Consider the following 21503-nt stretch of genomic DNA (forward strand, 5'->3'; position numbering starts at 1 on the left):
GTTAGTTCAGAGCTGGCGGCGTTAGTTCGGACATTTGCTTTGGGAGTTTTGTAAAGGAGTCTCACCCAGCATGTGAACCCTGCTCCGAGTCCAAACCGTTTCAGTACCTCGAGGAGACAGTTCCATTCGACTCTGACGAAGGCTTTTTCTGCATCCTGGAAGACGATCACCACTGGTGTTCTCTCCCCAGGAGGAGGGGGGTGGGCGGGGGGGGGGGCGGGGAGGGGGGGCCGCTAGCGTGGGAGGCAGGGTGCCCCTTGCCAGTGAGTCCGCGAACATTTCCCTTAGGTGTGAGGCCAGGACTGGTGCAAATATTTTGTAGAAGTCCACCGGGAACCCGTCGGGTCCCGGTGCCTTCCCCGTCTGCATGAAGCTGATGCTCTCCATGATTTCTCCGAGGGCTATTGGTGCTTCCAGCTCCCCCGTTCTGTCTTCTCCCACAACTGGTAGTTCCAGTCCGTCTAGGAACTGTTTCAGCCCCGCGTCCCGGTTGGGGGGTTCTGAGGTGTACAGTCCCCGGTAGAAGGTCTCAAATACCCGATTGACCTCCTTTGGTTCTGTTACCAATCTGCCCCTGCTATCCTTTATCTGTGCTATTTCTCTCGTGGCTGCCTGCTTTCTCAGCTGGTGAGCCAATAGGTGGCCAACCTTGTCTCCGTGTTCGTAGAAAGTCCCCCGTGTCTGGCGGAGTTGGTACACTGCTTTCCTAGTGGAAAGCAGGTTGAAGTACATTTGCAGCTTTTTCCATGGTCGTTGCTCTCCCCGTGAGGTCGGGCCCCAGTGTTCCAAGGTTTCCCTTTGTCCAGGGGGCACCCAACATGGCCGCCACGTGGGTGCGCCTCTGGACTCCGGGGGTCTCCCTTTGCCTTGAAGCCCTCCAGAGTGTTTGTTTGCGGCGCCATTTTGGTTCCTCGCCCTGCTCCGTGCCCGCCGAGGCCTGTGTCTGTACTGCTTCTCTACCTCGCCCTTCTCTTTGCCTCTCTTTTGTTCTGCACTCTCCCCCTGACTCCTTTCCCCACCCCAGCCCCTGTCCCCTCCCTGTGCTGTCCCCCCCCTTCTGCCCCGTCCCCTCCCTCTCCGAGTGCCAGGCGCTCCCTCTCCCCTGAGAGGCGCGCCGCAGCCCTCCTTCCTTCCTGCCCTTCCGTGTTGGCCCTCCTCCCAGTACTTGTCCAGCTCTGGCCCTGTTTTACATTCCTCTTACCAGCCCTCGTCTCGCCCCCCCCCCCCCCGTCCACTTTTCTCACCCTCACTTCCCTTGCTCCATTACCCCCCCCCCCCAATCGCATTGAGAGAGGAGACAAGCCTGGAAACGAGGCAGCACAGTCCCGTGCAAAACATGGATCACGGGCGGGATTCTCCGCAATCGGCACGATGTCCGCCGACCGGTGCCAAAAACAGCGTGAATCAGTCCGGCATCGCACCGCCCCAAAGGTGCGGAATTCTCCGCATCTTGAGGGGCCGAGCCCTCACCTGGAGGGGCTAGGCCCACGCCGGACTGATTTCCGCCCCGCCAGTTGGCGGGAAAGGCCTTTGGTGCCCCGCCAGCTGGCGCGGAAATTACCTTGCCGTGCGGCGCATGCGCGGGAGCGTCAGCAGCCGCTCTCAGCATTCCCTGCGCATGCGCAGTGGAGGGGGTCTCTTCCGCCTCCGCCATAGTGGAGACCATGGCGAAGGCGGAAGAAAAAGAGTGCGCCCATGGCACAGGCCCGCCCGCGGATCGGTGGGCCCCGATCGCAGGCCAGGCCACCGTGGGGGCACCCCCCGGGGCCAGATCGCTCCGCGCCCCCCCCCAGGATCCCGGAGCCCGCCCGCACCGCCTTGTCCCGCCAGTAAGAGAGGTGGTTTGATTCTCGCCGGCAGGACAGGCATTCCAGCAGCGGGACTTCGGCCCATCGCGGGCCGGAGAATCACCGGGGGGGGGGGGGGGGCGCCAACCGGCACGGCGCGATTCCCACCCCCACCGAATATCCGGTGCCGGAGAATTCAGCAACCAGCGGGGGCGGGATTCACGCCAGCCCCCGGCGATTCTCCGACCCGGCGGGGGGGTCGGAGGATCCCGCCCCACATGTGCACAGTTCATGATCTTATTGTCTCTGTTTGTGGTCTGTCCTCCACACTTTGTTCCGTTTCTTCCTTTCTTTCCTGTCCCCGTGGCGTTCAATGCGGTTGCGGCTGTTCCTCCCCCAGCTTGTTCAATCTAACAAACTCATCAGCCTCTGCTGGGGTGTTAAAATAAAGCTCCTTCGCCTTAAATGTTACCCAGCGTCTGGCCGGGAATAACATCCCAAATTTCACCTTACGTTTGTAGAGTGCTGACTTCGACCTGTTGAACTCAGCCCTTCTTTTGGCCAGGTCCGCCCCAATGTCCTGATACACCCTTATGTTCTTCCCTTCCCACGTGCTAGATCTCCTCTGCCAGACCCACTTTAGGATTTTCTCCCAGTCTTGGAACCGGTGCAGCTTTGCGATATTCCCTCTGGGCTGCCCCCCAACTTTGGGCTGGTGTCGAAGCGACCTGTGTGCCCTGTCTATTTCTGGGGGGTTTGGAAATCCTTCCCTTCCCACTAGCTTGTCCAGCATTTGGGCGATGTAGCCTGTTGGGTCTCTGCCCTCTATCCCCTCTGGCAGACGCACTATTCTAACGTTCTGCCATCTGGACCTATTTTCCTGGTCCTCCACTTTTCCTCTTAGGCTCCCCTGGGACGTTACCAACCTTTTCACCTCGGCTTCCAGAGCTAGCGCCCTGTTGCTCTCATCTGAGGCGGCCCTCTCCAACTTCAGATTCGTTTTCCCCTGCGCCTCCACCTTTCTTCCCAGGCTTCGATGGTCCGCTGCATTTTGTCCGTTGTCTCCGCCAGCACCTCCTTCATCATTGTGTGGAGCTCTGTCCTGAGCGCCTCACTTATGGTGCTTAGCACGTGTCTCCACTCTTCCCTGTGCAGGGGGAGGGGGGGGTTGATGATGGTCGTTGCGTCCTGCTCCCGCTCCGCTGTTTGGTCCGCCAGCCTTTTCCTTTCCAGGCTCGCTCGAACCTCCATCTCGTCTTGTGGGGCCGTCTGCCTGCGTGTCCGCCACTGCTGCGCTTTTCCCTCGCTGCTGCTGCTCCTTGCGTCTTGCTGTCCCTTCGCTTTGGTATTTTTTCTTCCTCCAGCCATCTTCTCTCTCTCTCTCCACGCTGCTGTTCCTTACCCAGAGGTTGCTCTCCCTTCCCCCGTTCCTCTACTCTCGCCGCGTCTGGTCTGCCTCAGGTTTGGGTTTCTTTTGTTTTTGTTTGGTTTGGTTCCCTTCCTTTCCCCTTCTCCTTCACCTTCCTTCTCACCGGGTCAGGAAGGTCGAGAGAATAGTTTCCAGTCGGGACTGGAGTCACCTTTTGTGCCGCTGCTCACCTCGTGGTCGTCACCAGACTCCTCTCGCACTTCTCCGGCTCCTCTCCCGCTTTTAAATCTCCGTCTTCTTCCGCACTTTTGAAACCCTGGTTCCTCAGCCGCTTTGAAATCTCCGGCTCCGCTCACACTTTTTTTTTCCCCGGGCCTAAGCTTACCATTGGGCCGGTCCCTTGCAGCTTTATCCTTCCTGCTCGTACCTTTGAGGGAGCGCTCTATCAATGTGTGGGTTCTTTTTTAACAAAAGTAGCAAAAATAACCCCCCCGGGACTAAGTAAAAAGAGCTAAAAGTTCAGTACTTTAGTGGGAGCTGCCCCGTGCACATCTTATCCCTCAGAGAGTGATAGACTTCTAGATAGTAAGGACTATGGCGTGGTGTGGGAAAACGGCATCGCGGTGGAAGCTCAGCCATGATTTAATAGAATGGCAGAGCTCCTGGGGCTGAATGGCCTACTCCTGCTCCCTAGTCCTTCAAGTTCCTACATTCAAGCAGCTCAGTGCATCCGACTCAAATAGCCAGAAGTTATATAAAAACGAAAGGCCTCAGGTAGAATATCGGACCAGGTTTGTGGTCAAACAGGTGGATTGTGGGCAACTGCAGGCTCCCTCCTTGTACCAGATGTTGAGTGACTTAACCAGCCTCTTGAAGGAACTGCTGGAATTGACTCCGAAAAGGACAGGAAGTTTTGGGTATACTGAAAACAAACTTTTTTCCCCACACAAAGGTATTTTTTCTGAAGGAGTCCTTGGCTCCACATTTTGTATTTAATCACCATCCATGTTATAAATAATTCATTAATTCTGGCCTCTTAATGAACGACTGCATCATAATACATACCCAGCACATCCAGGTCGGTTCCTCCGGAGAGAATTTTGTCAGATCCGAAAATCGAAACGCTTACTGAGCAAGTGTAGCGACCTGAATCCGACAACTCGGTGTTGTTGATGTACATGGAGGCGTCACTGCTCGGCTTTGGATGCATTAAACCTACACGTTCTCCGTATTTATCGTTTGCAGCAATACGACCACTATACATCAAAACCTTGGGGGGGGGGGGGGGGGGGGGGGGGCGGTTGGAAGCAGCAAAAAATTCATCTTTAGAAAGGAAAGTTAATAACGTGACATGGACACTGCAATGACATCAAACAATATCAATTGTTGGGATCCCAGATGAGAAACCCAACAATTTGCAATTTGTAAAACAGAGGAAAGGATACTTCACTCCAGGAGTGATAACAGTGACCAATAGGTATCTTTTATGTTAAAACAAACTTTAATTTAAACACAAAATTAATCAAATTAGCAACAAAGTAAGTCTTACAGTTAACATTTCAAACAGCTCTGAAATAAAAAGAAAACTTTAAAACTTACTCCCGACACCTGCAACTATATATTCCAATTAAGCAAACCAATATGGGTCAAAGGCTGCTTATAAATAAAGTTAACAATCGGGTTTACTTGCTTTTCTCTGTGCAAAGACGTTGGAGAGAACATTTCAAGAGCCAGCTGAAGCCCCGTCTTGTCAGACTAAAATCCTATGGCAAACATGCAAAACAGAGCTGCTTCCACCCATTAATTACATCATAAATCATTGTTCAGCCTCCCTCCACTAAAATGTCCCATGACCTGTTTATCCAGGACTAAGTACCATCCCTCACAAATTATCTATGCCCCAGGGATCCTCCAAATCAAAATCATAGAATCATAGAATTTACAATGCAGGCAGCCATTTGGCCCATCAAGTCTGCACCAACCCTTGGAAAGAGCACCCTCCTTAAGCCCACATCTCCACCCTACACCTTATCCCTGTAACTCCATCTAACCTGTTTTGACATCAAAGGCAATTTAGCATGGCCAATCCACCCAACCTGCACATCTTTGGACTGTGGGAGAAAACCGGAGCACCTGGAGGAAACCCACAAACAGGGGGAGAAGGTGCAAACTTCATACAGACAGTTACCCGAGGCCTGAATTGAACCCGGTTCCCTGGAACAGTGAAGCAGCAGTGCTAACCACTGTGCCGCCACGCCACTAATGTTCCATTAGCCATCTATCTGTAAACAAGTAAAGGGTCAAAACTAATGGGAACCTCACTTTTACAACCCCTTAATCACACCTTTAGAAGGCATACTGCCTGTATGTATTGTCATGTGAGTGTCCCTTTCAGAAAGGTTTTTGTCTTATCACATGGCTTCAGTTATGTCATTTTGTGGGCTGAGCTGGGCTGCGGCTGTGAGGTGTCTGGGTTTCAATTTGACTGCTTTGGACAACAGAAGGAGAAAGAAGTGTTATTTCCCCTATCTTTCTATGTGTTCATTTTAAAAGCTGTTTCAGTAAAAACACATTGGTTGTGACTAACTGCCTTGGTAACTTTAAAGATATAATTTGCTTTCTGGAAGGCGTTTTGAATCTGCTGGCTGAGACTGGATCAGAATGTCAGGGAAAGGATCAGTCCCATTCAAGTGAGAATGCAGTGTGCTGGACCACACGCTTGAAAAGGGGTTTGGTTTATTGGATTTTGTTGTTGAATTGGAACAGTTAAGGGGGAATCTGCCCTTAACATAGTTATATACATAGATTACTGTAGCTGTGCGGTGTCTTTATGTTTGTAATTGATAAAAATTCTTGTTGTGTTTATAGATATATATGTGTTAACTACATTCTTCGAATAAACCTTGTTTTGATTAAGTGTCTAGGAAGTCTGATGAATCACACCCGCAGTGAAGGTTTTTGTGCTCATCCTAGTCAAACTCAACATAAAACGTTGTAGGTGGTCAGGTGAACTTCATAATACACTTTGGAGTTTCGAAGCCTGGCCCATAACAGTATCTCAAGCCAGGGATTTTATTAACATTAATACAACAATGTAGTATATAACAATGTCCTACATTCATCACCAATATATTTCTTAATGTTAATTTTCAATAAATGAGAGCCTGGTGCTCAGTTGGGTTTGTCAGGCTACTAGTGAAAGGTTGTCGCTAATTTTACCGCATTTTTTGTTGCAATTTATGATCAAATATGAGGAGTCAATTCTTCTGTATTTCCCACAGGAATGTCCAATCTTCAAGCACAAAGGAGGAAAAAGCCTGGGAGCCGTAAAATCTCTCCATGCCCATTCTGCCTCCTGCACATCCATCCTTGACCCGAGGGCGGGAGGTGGTGGCGAGTGAAGCTTAGGCTGGCCTTTTCAGTCTTGCTCTCAATTAATTATCACATAAGGGCCTCTTTCTGCCCAGTAGCAATTTTGAGGTCAGCAGGTCAGGGACAGTGGGGAGGATATCCAGTGCTTTACCCTGCTTGGGTCTCAGGTCACAAGTCCTGGTCAGGTTCTCCCTCACATGTCCCCCTTTCCTGATTTGCACGCTCCCACTCCTCCATGTGCCCCCCCCCCCGCCTTCCGTGCCATTACAACCGGGATCACTACAACCCCCCCCCCCCCCCCCGCAGCCTCACCAACGGGTCTCCCCTCATGTCCCTGCAGTAGGACCCATCATGTAACTTGTGTCCATGCGATTCCAGTACAGCACTAGGCATTCCCAGCAGCACTACTGGTACTACAGAGTTACTGGTCAATCAGATTTACTTGTAGCATTGGGTGTGGGTCAGCCTTCTGACTGAGGCGCAGACGTTCTGCCTATTGAACATTAAAGGCCTGCAGGGCTGCTGACAACAGCCAAGATGCGTTCCTCACTATATGAGGTGCGATGCCCCACCTTCCAAAAAGTCCTACCCCAAGAGCAAGATCCAGCACAGGCAAGTGCACATTGCAGATTCCCTCAGGCCATTAACATGGATTTAGGGTAAGAAATTCTGGCTCTCTCTGGCCTAGAAAATGCAGCACACGACAGAGGGAAGCTAGCAAAATAACTTGCAAAGTTTATAGCCAATTTGTTTCTCGGATTGTCCATCTAGATTATCTTTGACTAGCACAATTTTGAATGCATTTTCTGCATGCTCCCAGGCAAAGATGGATCTTCAGATTGCTCCCTAGACGTCCTCTTCCACTGCTCCCCCTTGGAATGGAGTCTTACTGTGCACTACAATTCTTGCCAGGCATGAAGGAATTCAAATGGGAAACTCCTTAAAGTACCAACTGATCCTCCCTCTCATCATGTTTTCAGGACATCCTTCCCTTCCCCGAAGAAGATGATGGAGTTACAAAATGGAGTCAGGACCTCCACTCTGGATGCCTACTTATGCAATGTGGCCACAAGGGCTGCCAAGGTCAGAATGGTTAAAAGACCTGCCTGGTTCCTTGATACTCTGCCCTAGTCGTTTTGTTAGATATTAAGGCAGCCCCTCCCCTCCCAGCCTTCATCTCTTAAGAGCTCCTCACCCACCCACTCCCCATTCCCACCCATACCAATTATGTGAAACCATGCCCCCAACTACCCCTAATGGCCCCTCATATCTCCATGGCAAAGTAAGATTCTCCACACATCCTCATGCCCCCTTGTAGCCTCTTTGTAAATTTAGTGCCAACTCACATTGCCCGTAACCTTTATGCTAACTCACCACCACAGCAGACATCAGCAGTCATGCAGATATGAAATAAATTGGTTTTAAATGCCCATTACATTGTTTATTATTTAATAAACATGGTCCTAATTCCATTCAATACATTTAAATCCCCTCAAGCATTTAATACCTTAAACATTTGTATTCATGAAGCAACATCTAATCTTTGATAACCTGTTGGTAGTGTCAGACTAGGAACTTGTATGCACCTACTGTGAGAATAATTGGTTGTGGAAATCAGTCAAGCAGTAATAATGCTATAATGATAGAATGTGGTCTTAAGTCAACAAACACCTCATGAAACTGCTGGAATAGATTTTGTTTTACTTTCACAGACCGCAGGCAAGGTTTATTTTCCAAATTTTAAAGAGCAGGGGATTTAAATAACTTGACATTTCTAAATAGCTTATCCACTTTTCAAGAACATTTACATATCCACCATAAAGTCACGCAACACAGAGTGGGTTGAGGCCATTCCTGGAGTGAAAATTAGATAAGTTTGCCGATTCATCATTTACACAAGTGCACTTCACATTCTGCCCCTCTCCATACCATCAAGAATGGGACCAGTTGGAAATGGCAGTGGGACTTCCAGAGCTGGGTTCCATCCACCATTTTAAAAGGTCAAGCAAGGCTCCACAACTCTGTGAAAATTCAGTCCTAAATTCATAATGTAACTTACCTGCCCAGAATTCTCTTTATACCAAGAAATAGAGTTCAATGTTGTGTTTATGGGGATCCAACTGGTCAGGACCACAGTATGGCCAATAGCGATAATCTGTCTTTTTGGCATCTTCAATGATAATTCTGATGATCTTACACCTGCACCAGACAACAGAAGTATTAACATATGAATAGAATATTCAGTTAATATGCAACTGAGGCTTGTTCACTGATAGAGATCCATCATTTTAGTGTAATCTGCTCAACTCACATACAGAACCTTTTAAAAAGGCAGTTTAAATCCTCATTGAATTTTACATGTGCCGAATTTTACACTTGCTGATGTCAATAATTATTTCAAAGATGGACTGAAACGTAAAATGGCTATCATTTGCATCACGATAATACCTAAATTTCATTTCCATTAGTCGAGTGAAGGAATTTCTTAATGGAAAATGGCCACCACGGCAATGTTGATATGTTCTCCCTAGCTCATTACATAGTTATTCCGAAATGAGAGCTTGGAGATTAAAAATTACCGAGACCATAACCCAATAGCCAAGGCCTGTCTGGGAATGGGCTAATCAAATACCTTCTGTGGAATACTCAATTGCCATGGAGAGAGGAGTCAGCATCACCACCTTGATATTTTGTTTTATTACAAAACCCTTCTTGCTTTGGAGCAGTCCGAGAAAGAACATCTAAAGTTAAAGAACAACCTGCTTGGCTCTTTCTCTTTCAACTGAAATGGATTCAGTGTTTCGCTTGTGTCAGATTGTGGACAGCAGACAAAAACATCTCCAACTTCCACAGCAGTAATTCCAAGAGAAACCAAGAACTATGGCTTTAAGATGTGCCTCAGACACGAACATAGAAAAGGACGCAGTGAATCTTTAAATATATTTTGCCTTCTCTCAAATCTTAATTTGGCCAGAGGTTTACCTCCTCTGCTGTAACTTGCATTTTGTATTTACAAAGTTGCAACAGTCAGGGCGTGTTTGCATTTCCTAATATCATTACCTGGATAGGTTGAAATGAAATGAAAATCGCTTATTGTCACAAGTAGGCTTCAAATGAAGTTACTGCGAAAAGCCCCTAGTCGCCACAATCCGGCACCTGTTCGGGGAGGATGTTACGGGAATTGAACCGTGCTGCTGGCCTGCCTTGGTCTGCTTTCAAAGCCAGCGATTTAGCCCTGTGCTAAACAACCCCTATGAAATGAAAATCGCTTATTGTCACAAGTAGGCTTCAAATGAAGTTACTGTGAAAAGCCCCTAGTCGCCACATTCCAACACCTGTTCGGGGAGGCTGGTACGGGAATTGAACCGTGCTGCTGGCCTGCTTTGGTCTGCTTTCAAAGCCAGCGATTTAGCCCTGTGCTAAACCAGGTTGTTAGCACAATAAAGAATTAACCTCTTACTGGTTTAAACTCAGGGAAGTCAGCCTGTAAACAGTTGAGTCCATGAACTGACTTGACACACATTCTTGTAAATTTAAAACCCTATTATTATCAACGAAGGAGTGACGGGAAAACAGGGCAGCCCTTGTACGCTCTCTCATCTGGTCGTAACGTCAAAGCTAATCGGAAATTGATTTAGCATTTCCTAGCCAAGATATTTCAATTGCAGCCTTGGACATTCTTACCAAGATCTGGCTCTGATCATTAAACAATTGTATTTTTCGAAAATACATCCATGTCAATTAAGAATAAGGATCTGAAAGCAGCTCAGCAAAGGGGTGAAATAACCTACCATTTACCACCATCAGGTTCACACATGAAGAGGCAATGGGGTAGTGTTGTCATCACTGGACCTGTTATCCAGAAACCCAAGGCAATGCTCTGGGAACCCGATTTCACCACGGCAGATGGTGAAATTTGATGTCAATTTAAAAAATAATGGAATTAAAAGTCTAATGATGACCAGGAAAGGATTGTTGGTAGTAATTAAAAGCCATCTGGTCCCAAGTGCCCTTTAGGGAAGGAAATTTGCTGTCCTTACCTGGGATGCGATTCTCTCGAAAATGGCATTTTGGGCAGATAATCGTGGGGTGATTTTTGCCGGGTGTATGGGCGTGACCCAGATCGCAATTCACCCACACGAAGGCCGCGATCTACCGGCCGCATCATCCTCAATCGGAAGCGCAGCCGGTAGATGTGGGCTTCCCGAAATCCACTATGCCTCATAAGGCGTCCTTTCCAAGCTTCCCACCTGCATCAGAAGACCACCATCATACCGATGCCAAAGAACCAGAAAACATGCCGCAATGACTACCATCCGGTAGCCTTGACATATGAATTGCGTCCAGTGGTTGATCATGAGACACATCAACTCCTTTGTTGCAGAATGCCTTGATCCACTGCAATTCCTGCCACAACTGGTCCTCAGCAGATGCTATCTCCCTGGCCCTACACTCCAACCCTGGAACATCTCGACAACAAGGACTCCTACATCAGACTCCTATTCATTGACTACAGCTCCAGCTTCAACACCATAATTCCAGCCAAGCTCGTAACCAAACCCAAAACCTAGCACTTGGCTCCTCCCTCTGCAACTGGATACTCAACTTCCTGACCCATAGGCCACAATCAGTAAGGATAAACAACAACACCTCTTCCACAATTGTCCTCAATACCGGGGACCTGCAAGGCTGCATACTTAACCCCTACCATACTCTCAATGCACACGACTGTGGCAAAATTCGGCTCCAACTCCATCTACAGGTTTGCTGATGACACGACCGCAGTGGGTCGGATCTCGAACAACAATGAGTCAGAGTACAGGAGGGAGCGAGAGAGCCTAGTGGCATGGTGTAACGACAAAATCCCTCAATGCCAGCAAAACTAAGGAACTGCTCATTGACTTCATGAAGCAAAGTATCGTACACACCCCTGTCTGCATCGATGGTGCCGAAGTGGAGATGGTTGACAGCTTCACAATCAACACAATCTGTCTGGTCAACCCACGTCAGCGATATGACCAAGAAAGCACAACAGCGCCTATACTTCCTCTGGAAACTAAAGAAATTCAGCATGTCCACATACAGAGGCATCTTATCTGGCTGCATCTCAGCCTGGTATGGCAACTGCTCAGCCCAAAACCGTAAGAAACTACAGAGTCATGAACTCAGCCCAATCCATCACGCGAACCTGCCTCCCATCCATCGACTCTGTGTACACCTCCTGCTGCGCTGGGAAAGTGGGCAGCATAATAAAAGACCCCTCCCACCCGGATTATTCTCTCTACCAACTCCTTCCATTGGGCAGGAGAACAAAAGTCTGAGAACACACACCAGCAGATTCAAAAACAGTTTCTTCCCGGCTGTTACCAGACTCCTGAATGACTCTCTAATGGACTGAACTGATCTCACCACACATCTTCTCTACTGAGTAGTACTACACTCCGTATGCTTCACCCGTATTGTGTCTATGTATTTACATTGTATATTTATCGTATATCCTCTGTTTTTTCATATATGGAACGATCTGTCTGGATTGTACACAGAGAAATACTTTTCACTGTATCTCGGTACATGTGACAATAAATCAAATCCAGTTCAAATCATTTTTAGAGCTTGGGGAGATTCCACTGAAATATCCCACATTTTCTTGATTGGGTAACTAAAGATGTCGGCAAGATCGGCTCCTTAAGAGATTGTGGCGCTCTTTTTAAAGGGTGCCCAGATCTCAAAGTTAAGTTGAAAGTTCCCCCACACCCAGGGGTTCCAACAGTCTCCAAGACCCCCATGATGGTCATTACTTCTGGTTTCCGTTTTTGGAAACCAACGCGAATGCGCGCTGGCATCCCACTCCACCAGTGGGGCTGGTGGGAGCCTCCAGCCTCGAACGGGCTGCACATAGTTAACTGAATTTTCAGACTAATTTAAATAGGCGAGTCTGGTTTACGTCCTCGGGCATCGTGGGTTGGGAACATTGTGATTGGTTCACCGGCCAGCATGAACCCCATTTAGATGCAAAGCGGGGAGAGAATTGCACCCCTGGTCTGGCCTGCATGTGGCTCGAGACCCACAGCAATCTGGCTGACTCTTGGTTCCCTTCTGAAATGACCAAGCAACCCATTCAGATCAAGGGCAATTAGGGATAGGCAACAGATCCTGTCCCAGCGACACCCACATCCCCTGAATGAAGAAAAAACAATGGTCATTTGGGGGGCTGATTTTCAATAGCAACAATGGCCTATTGAACAGCATTCCAGTATTTTAACAGAGATTTAGTTTTAGACTCTGCGGAATAGAATTGAAGGGCGTGGTCTATTCTACAAACGGGGAAAATTCTATTGTGTACCTAACTCATGCTACAACTGACCTTCCAAGTGCTTCAAATTTCTGTAGTGGGAACTCTACCCTGTACCCTGAAACTCTTTAACGGGGAGTGCAGAGGAAGATTGCTCTGCAGACAAATTGTTTGTACCAGAAACGGGAATGCTTAAAGGTGACGGTTGGCGCTAAAAGCAACGAGTATTTGATTTCCATGGCTGACCATGTAGTTCTCGAGGTCAGCGCTGGACTTGTTCAACACTTGTGCAGTTCATACCATCAATCACAACCTCCCTCATGCCTCGGTTTTGTCAATGTTGCTGCAGTCAGTTTTGTGCCAAATATCCCTCACTCTCTTTGGTTATCCTGCCTGCCCTCTGCAAGTCACAACGAATGGAGGCATTGTCCCTCACCCCCACGAGTGCCAGCCAATATTTCTCCCTCAAACAACACAAAACTGCAGCATAATATAGCAATGAACTAATTTGGGTTTCTGGGATCTTGCTGTGTGAAAATGGCTGCCCGCCCCTCCATTTCTTACATTACAACAGTGACTACACAAGTATTTCATTGATTAAAAAACACTTTGGAACATAAAAGAACTAGGAGCAAGAGGAGGCAATTCAGCGCCGAGCCCGCTCCGTCGTTCAATATGGCCATGGCTGATCTCATCTCGGCCTCATCGCCACCTTTCTGCCCACTCCCCACAATCCTTCATCATGCTACTAATCAAAACACGATCTCTTAACACAATCTCTTTCCTCCTTCCGGTGTCCACTGCACACTAGGAAAGTGAATTCTACAGATTCGTGGCCCTCTCAAGTAATTCCTCCTCATTTCTCTTTTAAATCTGCCACCCCTTAGCATAAAACTGTGGCCGCTCATTCATGAATGTCCAAGGGGGAACATCTTGTTGCTGTGAAAAACACACTATAACTGCAAGGCTCTTTTTAAAGGGCTGAATTCGACAAGGTTTTAAACCCTTTCACCTCATCTTTACTTGCCGATTTATCTCAGCTTCTCTATGCCTTCTCTTCATCTAGATTTGGGAGAGTGCCATTTTTGTTTGGCCACATTGTAACAAAGTCAGTAGAGCTAGATCCCGTAATCAAATGATACTATACGAATAATTAGACTGGAAATAATGTCATTAATTCACAAGACGGATTTACAAAACAAAAACGATAAAATACAAATCAATGCTTTAGAGTCCTCTTGCGTTTGGGGAGTCAGAATCTAACTTGCATGGAACATAAATCTTTCATTACTCTTTCATGGGATGTGGCTGTCACTGGCAAGGTCAGCATTTGTTGCCGCTGAACTGAGTGGCTTGCAAGGCCATTTCAGAGGGCAGTTAGGAGTCAACTACATTTGTGGGTCGGGATCATACATAGGTCAGGCAAGGATGGCAGATTTTCTTCCCAAAAAGGTACATTAGTGAACCAGATGGTTTTTTACCACAATCGATGATAGTTGTCATGGTCACCATTATGAATACTAGCTTTATATTCAAGATTCATCAACTGAATTAAAATTCCACGTTGGGATTTAAACCCACACCTTCAGAGCATTAGTCTGGGCCTCTACATCATTATTACACCGTATCACCTATAAATCTAATTGCTGGCCGAATCTATTCTCCACCCCTCTTAATCTGAAGTCATCCAAAACTCTGATCGGATCCTACGATATGCACAAAATCCCATTTGACTATGATAACTGTCCTTGCAATGCCCGTCCTTGCTTATGGTCACCATAAGGTCAGTTGTAAATGCTCATCCTCATATTGAGGTTCCCCCATGATTTTTCCCTTCTCATTTCTGTAAAATCCTCCATCCTCCCTCCAACTCCAGCCTCTGGTACATCTCCCCCAGCTTTCATATCACCCACTGACAGTTGAGCTTCCGCCAATTGAGACACCAGTATTTGGAATTTCTTTTTGGAACCTGTCCAGTTCCATATTCCACCCCCCCCCCCCCCCCCACCCCACCCCCCACTCCGAAATTCTCTCTTTGACAAAGCAAAACACTGCGGAAGCAGGAAATTGAAATAAAAACAGAAAAAGCTGGACAAACGCAGATCTGTCAGCACCTGTGAAAAGATGAAATGCCAGCGGATTCCAGAAGCTGGGCTCTGAAGGAAGGTCAACTGTGTTTCCCTTTCCACAGATACTGTATCTATCTCTTTGACTATGATTAAACTGCCAATACTCCTTTCTCAAATCTACCTTGCACCTTTTTTGTGGTGCGTTGTTGGAGTTCTCCAACAGTTAAAAAAGTGCCGCATCAATGCAAGCTGTCGTTGTCCTCCACAATTCCATAATACATCTTCTGTGTTGCTTAAAAAGGCCATATGGGCGTGGTGCATGTTGTACACTTGGCCATGCTGAACGTTTGTTCTCGTTGATTTGGATGCGGTTGTTGCGTATCAGATCCATAAGACCACAAGATATAGGAACAGAATTAGGCCATTCAGCCCATCAAGTCTGGTCCGCTATTCAATCATGACTGATATGTTCCTAATCCTCATTCTCCTCCTTTTTACCTACAACCCCTGATCCTTTTAACAAGAACACCAGATTTGTGCTAGAGTTGCTGTTAACCACAGGCTACAGCTTCAAGAGTGGGGTGATGGAATTAGACAGGTCCTGTGATGGATGTAAGAAATTGATACATATTTCATATTTGTGGCATGTTGTTAAAGCCCTGGTTTACAATACATACAGACAATGTATCTACTGAAGCTATAATTAAAAAGAGTAGTAAAAAGGTGAGGTACTCATTCATTCCAATTACTTAATTGGTTACAGATAAAGGACTAATTGAACATTGTTTGTATGTTGGATGGCTCCCTGGAGTGTAGACAATTTACGAGAGCATGTATTTAATCCAAGCTAAGCAGATCATTGAATTTAGTAGAATACAGATGAAATTAGTGGTAGGAGCCAGGTCTGTCTTTAGCTTTGCAGTCTGTTCTAAGATTTTAAGTTGAACAACTGTTAGCCATACGATTCGAGTCTGACAAGACAGAAGTGTACTGGATCTGCTCTTGAAAAGATCTCTAAAAGTAGCTACGCAGATAAGTAACCTGTTTTGTTAACTTTATTTACAAGTGGCATTTGAACTGTATTGGGTTGCTTAATTGGAATTAGTGGCCGTGTAGATGGTTTAAGAACCTTTTAAATCATAATTCGAAAGCCATTTTCTTTGATGTTAATGTGGTTAATTCTGTGTTTAAATTCAAGTTTTTTTTAACCTCAAAGATACCTATTGGTCTCATCATCGCTCATGGTGTGAAGTATCCTTTCCTCTCAAGTTTTACAAATTGAAATATAGTATGGGGTTCTGGTCCAGTATTTTAACAAAAGTTGGAGTCTGGTCTGTTACCTAACAGCACAAAAAAAGAACTTTTAACATTGACGTTTCCTGGTTAGTACAAGAGAAATTGCATTCTTGGAAGGAGGGGATTACCAGATTTGAAATCCACTCAGTAAGGCAAAAACCCATAAAATATTACTGCAGATTACGGGTCTCCTCGTATACGAGTTAAGAAAGCAAGGAGGATTAAAATGTAGTCCGAATATCACGGTCAGAGGGGTAGAAGGAAGGCTTGTTCTTCCTCTTATTGTTGCTTGGATTAGAAAAGCTCATATCAAAGGAACTGAATCTATATTGTTTGGATATTTCAGCTGTAATTCCTTTCAGTAAAAAATTCCCAGAACATTTTCATTATCTCGCCTCCTTGTGCACTTGCTTTCTTCAAAACTAATTTTAAGCACGCTTGTAGCAAATTCAACACTTGGCAAATTACAACATTAAAAAATCGGAAGCTAAACTACAAAGTTTCTGAAGACTATAGTAAACAAATCACCAGCGTAAAGGTCTGGATCTAACAACGATAAGTTTGAAAACAAGGTGACTACCAAAAATGATCCAATGTCATGTGACAGTACCCTTGAAGAAATGAGTGTTTAAGAAATGTACCTTTAAGAAATGGAGCTGCTCATGTTACTGGAGTGATGTCAGAGTGTGGGTGGAGCTGAGCTCCACTTCTGCTTTTTAGTTTCAGTTTGAGAAAGAGCTTGGGTGTGTCTGTGTTTTTCAGTTAGCTGAATCTGAAGTTAAAACTGAGCTGCACTGCTGCTGTTTTCTGCCATCCAAAAATTATCTATGGATCATTTGGTGAATTCAGAAGAAGTATAAATGTTTTCAGTCTTGAATGTAAACCCTGATGTGCTCCTGTTTGGAGGTTTGTTAAGCCTTTTGGATGTTAAAAGAACACATACAGATTACTTAGTGTTGTATTCTTTGGGGGGTGTATTTGATTTACTGGTTGCTAAGATGTTCACTGTTTGTTTTAGAAAAGTTAACTTGAGTTCATAGAATAAACATTGTTTTAAAAACCACGGGCCCATTTTCTGCTGTACCACACCTGTAGAGTGAGCCGTGTGCTCCCCATACCACAATCTATTAAAAGTTGTGGGTCAGGTGAACTCCATGATACACTTTGGGATTCTCTAAACCCTGACCCATAACACCAAGAACATTGACAGGGCTATCAATGCACATCTAGGACAACATATCATTTAAATCTAGAATTCCACTTTACGTCAACCTTCATTTTTATGATTAGCATCTGAGCAGGGAGTTGCCGAGTCAATGGTCCTTTTCATCAAAGGCCATCAAATGCAGGCAACCGACTTGTTTGCTTACCTTGTCACATGTACCAAAGTACAGTGAAAAGTATTTTTCTGCGGCCAAGGGATCGTACACAGTACGTACATAATAGACAAAAGAATAATTGACAGAGTACATTGAAAATGGTACATCAACAAATAGTGATTGGTTACAGTGGGAAACAAGAGCAAAAAAAAAGCAGCATAGGGCGCTGTGAATAGTGTTCTTACAGGGAACAAATCAGTCCAAGGGAGTGTCGTTGAGGAGTCTGGTAGCTGTGGGGAAGAAGCTGAGAATTTGATTATGCAGAATGGTTGCCCCATTTACCTTCACAACAACCACAGCCAGTGCACTTTAACAAGTATTTTTTTTTAATTAAGGGGCAATTTAGCGTGGCCAATCCACCTACCCTGCACATCTTTGGGTTGTAGGGTGAGACCCACACATACACAGTGAGATTTGCACAGTGGCCAGGGGCCAGGATCGAACCCTAGCCCTCGACGCCTTGAGGCAGCAGTGCTGACTACTGTGCAACCGTGCCGCCCCTTTAATAAGTAATTTCAAGGTGTTTCAACATGAACAATGTCATAAGTTATAAAGGACAATGTTAAAATCCACTGTGTAATATTTTAGGCATGCCTAAGGGGAATCTGAGCAATGGTCCAGCTATTGGCCCTCAGTCCTATTCCTGTTACAGTTTAGATGTCCAATTGAACCCACCAATTCAATTCTTCAAAACATAAAAATTCTACGCAAGCAATTAAAATAAGCAACAGAAGGCAATGGAGATTTGTATTCACCAGATAGCAACTGGTTGCTTTTCAACGGACCCACTCGTCACTCACCCAAGATCAGCACTAAAGAACAATGCAAAAAATAAATGATTTGACCACCCCATGTCTGTGCTGACTCTTAACCTGAATTACATCCTTGAGTTTAATCCATGCAAAGCTACAATTTGCACCATGGAATAGATTTATTGGAATGATTTTGTAAGAGAGCAACATGACATGATGGATCAAGTTATTTTTAAAATACTTGTAAAGTCCAATCCAATGTCTAACCAGAGACAGACGTAGATATCAACAGTATGAAAATCATGCAGATTCTACAAGTGGGTGTGCAATTATCATCACCAAATTACCACCCAGGTAACGAGGGGGAAAAAACACTATTCCCATATGTAGTGCTCCATTTAGATTTTGCTCCAACTGGGGTCAGTCAGCACACTGTAAGCTCCATATCCTGAGAGCTCTGTAATTCTTGCAGCTGTTTATACAAATTGATATGTATTCTCTGGTTTAATATATATCTTCAGGTATGATTTATCTCAGGGCAATGCACAGATGACACTAGTTGTAAGTCTACAATGGGTTGGGTCACAGTACTTTAAATGATTTCAGTAATTACAAGATTTCTACTACCCACAGTCTCAACAAGAATCCAGGTTCTGGAATCCTCTAGAGGTGTCAGTTAGTTAATTCTCTAACTCCACCCACAGTTTTCATTAATTAAGCACAGCAAACATAGACTGTGAATGGACTAACAATCAAGCACAGATCAAACAAACCATTGAACACTAAATAGATATTATTTCTCAAATTAATGTTTTATTTTAGATAGCTAAACCATGTTTTGGAACAAAGGACCCTGGAAGGCATTCCGCCATGCAGAAGTTTGAAAATCATTGGATTCTTTTTAAGTAGTCCTCAAAATGTTTAACGCACAAATGAGATTTCCTGTAAAATATTGAAATTCTGCCCAGGAGTAAAGGGGATTATCGCAAATTATCCCATGTTTTAGAACACTCATGATTGAACTCTCATGTTGAGATTATAATCTCAACATATTATGGGGGCCAACCCCCTGTTGGATCTGTAACCAAAAAGGAAGGTGACACATTTAGGTACAATTGTACAGCGCCTAAAGTTTGGACATACTGATCTCCTACGGCATTGCTTATCAGTTGTCTGGTGCTTGCTATGATGTTTAGATGCTTTTCCAGCCTATTCCTTTAAATTAATTCCTGAGATGTTTCCTGTACAAAATTAAACAGACTTATTCCCAATTTTAGTTACAGGCCAAATATCCCTCCTCCCATTTTGAAGGAGACATTCTGGAATATGTTGAGCATTTCCCTTACCTTGGCAGCCACCTCGCTCAAAAAGGCCACCATTCATGAGGAGATCCAACAATGGATCAGCTGTGCCAATTCAGCACTCTACAAACTATTGTTAGAACATACAGTGCAGAAGGAGGCCATTCGGCCCATCGAGTCTGCACTGACCCAGGGAAGCCCTCACTACCACCCTATCTCCATAACGCAATAACCCCTTCTCACCTTTTTGGACACTAAGGGCAATTTAGCATGGCCAATCCACCTAACCTGCACATCTTTGGACTGTGGGAGGAAACTGGAGCATCCGGAGGAAACCCACGCAGACACGGGGAGAACATGCAAACTCTGCACAGCCAGTGACCCAGCATAACCTATAGTGACCTAGGGCACAAGTGTTTGCCAAGACCTTCACAAGTCAACAGAAATCCTAGTGTACTGGACAGGGAGGAACCAAGAAAATGCTTTGAAAGCAACTCTGAAGCTCTCTTTGAATCTTGGCAGCATTGACACGGGGAGGATCTTGCTACCAATCATTCAAAATGTCAGCAATGTGTCCATCAAGCTGCCTCATGCTTCGACTTACAAAAAAATGTTGAGGCACGGTGGCACAGTGGTTAGCTCCAGGGGCCAGGTTCAATTCCTGCCTTGGGTGACTGTGTGTGGAGTTTGCACATTCTCTGTGTCTGCATGGGTTTCGTCTGGGTGCTCCGGTTTCCCCTTGCAGTCCAAACATGTGCACTTTAGGTGGATTAACCTTGCTTAAAAATTGCCCCTTATTGTCCAGGGATATGTAGGTTTGGTTAAGGGCTATTGGGATAGGGCAGGAATGGGGGCTTGGGTGGAGTCCTCTTTCAGAGGGTTGGCGGGGGCTCAATGGCTGAATGGCCTCCCTTTGCACTGTAGGGATTCTATGATTCAGAGCGGCAGGCAGAGAAGGAAAGGAAATGAAGTGAATCCCACACTCCGGATCTCACTACCTCATGGGATGTCTTGTGCCCAATGATCCGGGAGTCGAGAATCGGCCTGTTCAGTCACATGAAGAGCCATGGCAGAAACCCACAGCCCAGAGTAATGTCATCGTTCAATCAAGGGACAGCCAACGAAGCAGGCTATTGGTGTTAGATATTTCACAAACTGACAGCTGTTCAACTTCTCTCTTTGGGGAGAAGGCAAGATTATCAAATCAGAAAAACTGACCGGAAAAAGTAGTATTTTCTTTTGGCATAAATTTGTTACATCTAAGGTATCATGGGAATGCTACAAATAATGGAGTAGTCTGTACCGAAAATGCAATTGAAGTTGCATTGACCAGGTTACAGTTGAAGTCTCCTTTAAAATTAATTTGCATAATTATGGACATAAAAATCTTTGAACAACCAGCACAATCAGGAGCATAATGCAAAATAATTCTCTCTGTCTCAACATCAAAGTGCATTCAAGAACTATAATCAGATGCACTTTTATTAATACAGCTGCAAATCAGTTTCTCCAACAAAAAAAAAGACATGTAAGCAATCAAATCCTCTACAGAGTAATCAGATTTAAGATGATTTTCATTGCAGAGCCATTTGCTACTTTTGTTGCTGTGCACTAGTTAGCTTCTTAAAATTATTTTCAGGAAACATTTTTAAACACACTAATGACTGTGTACCTCAGAAAACAAGAATATTTGAAGAGCCTCCTAAATCAGCAATTAAGCACTCTCACCTCCAATCTAACTTATCTTAAAAGGTGCTCAAAGGTCTGCCCACTGCACTCGATCGCATGGAAGTGAATGTAATGTTGCGAAGAATGAGAGGTAATCTCACTGAAATTTCAGGGCATGCCAGGATAGATGTGAATCAGCGGTTTCCTCTGGCTGGCGA

General features: G+C 45.5%; 1 protein-coding gene across 1 annotated transcript in view; it reads right to left on the reverse strand.

Moving 5' to 3' along the window:
• esama (endothelial cell adhesion molecule a) overlaps positions 1–21503 on the reverse strand; it is a 169737-nt gene that overhangs the window by 42010 nt on the left and 106224 nt on the right. The window contains exons 2-3 of the mRNA XM_072486714.1: positions 8588–8727; positions 4222–4426 (exon numbers count right to left, since the gene is read on the reverse strand). Coding sequence (XP_072342815.1) covers positions 4222–4426; positions 8588–8727 — 345 coding nt within the window. The remainder of the gene's footprint in view (positions 1–4221; positions 4427–8587; positions 8728–21503) is intronic.

This window comes from Scyliorhinus torazame, chromosome 21 (genome assembly GCF_047496885.1).
Source record: "Scyliorhinus torazame isolate Kashiwa2021f chromosome 21, sScyTor2.1, whole genome shotgun sequence".
Lineage (NCBI taxonomy): Eukaryota > Metazoa > Chordata > Chondrichthyes > Carcharhiniformes > Scyliorhinidae > Scyliorhinus > Scyliorhinus torazame.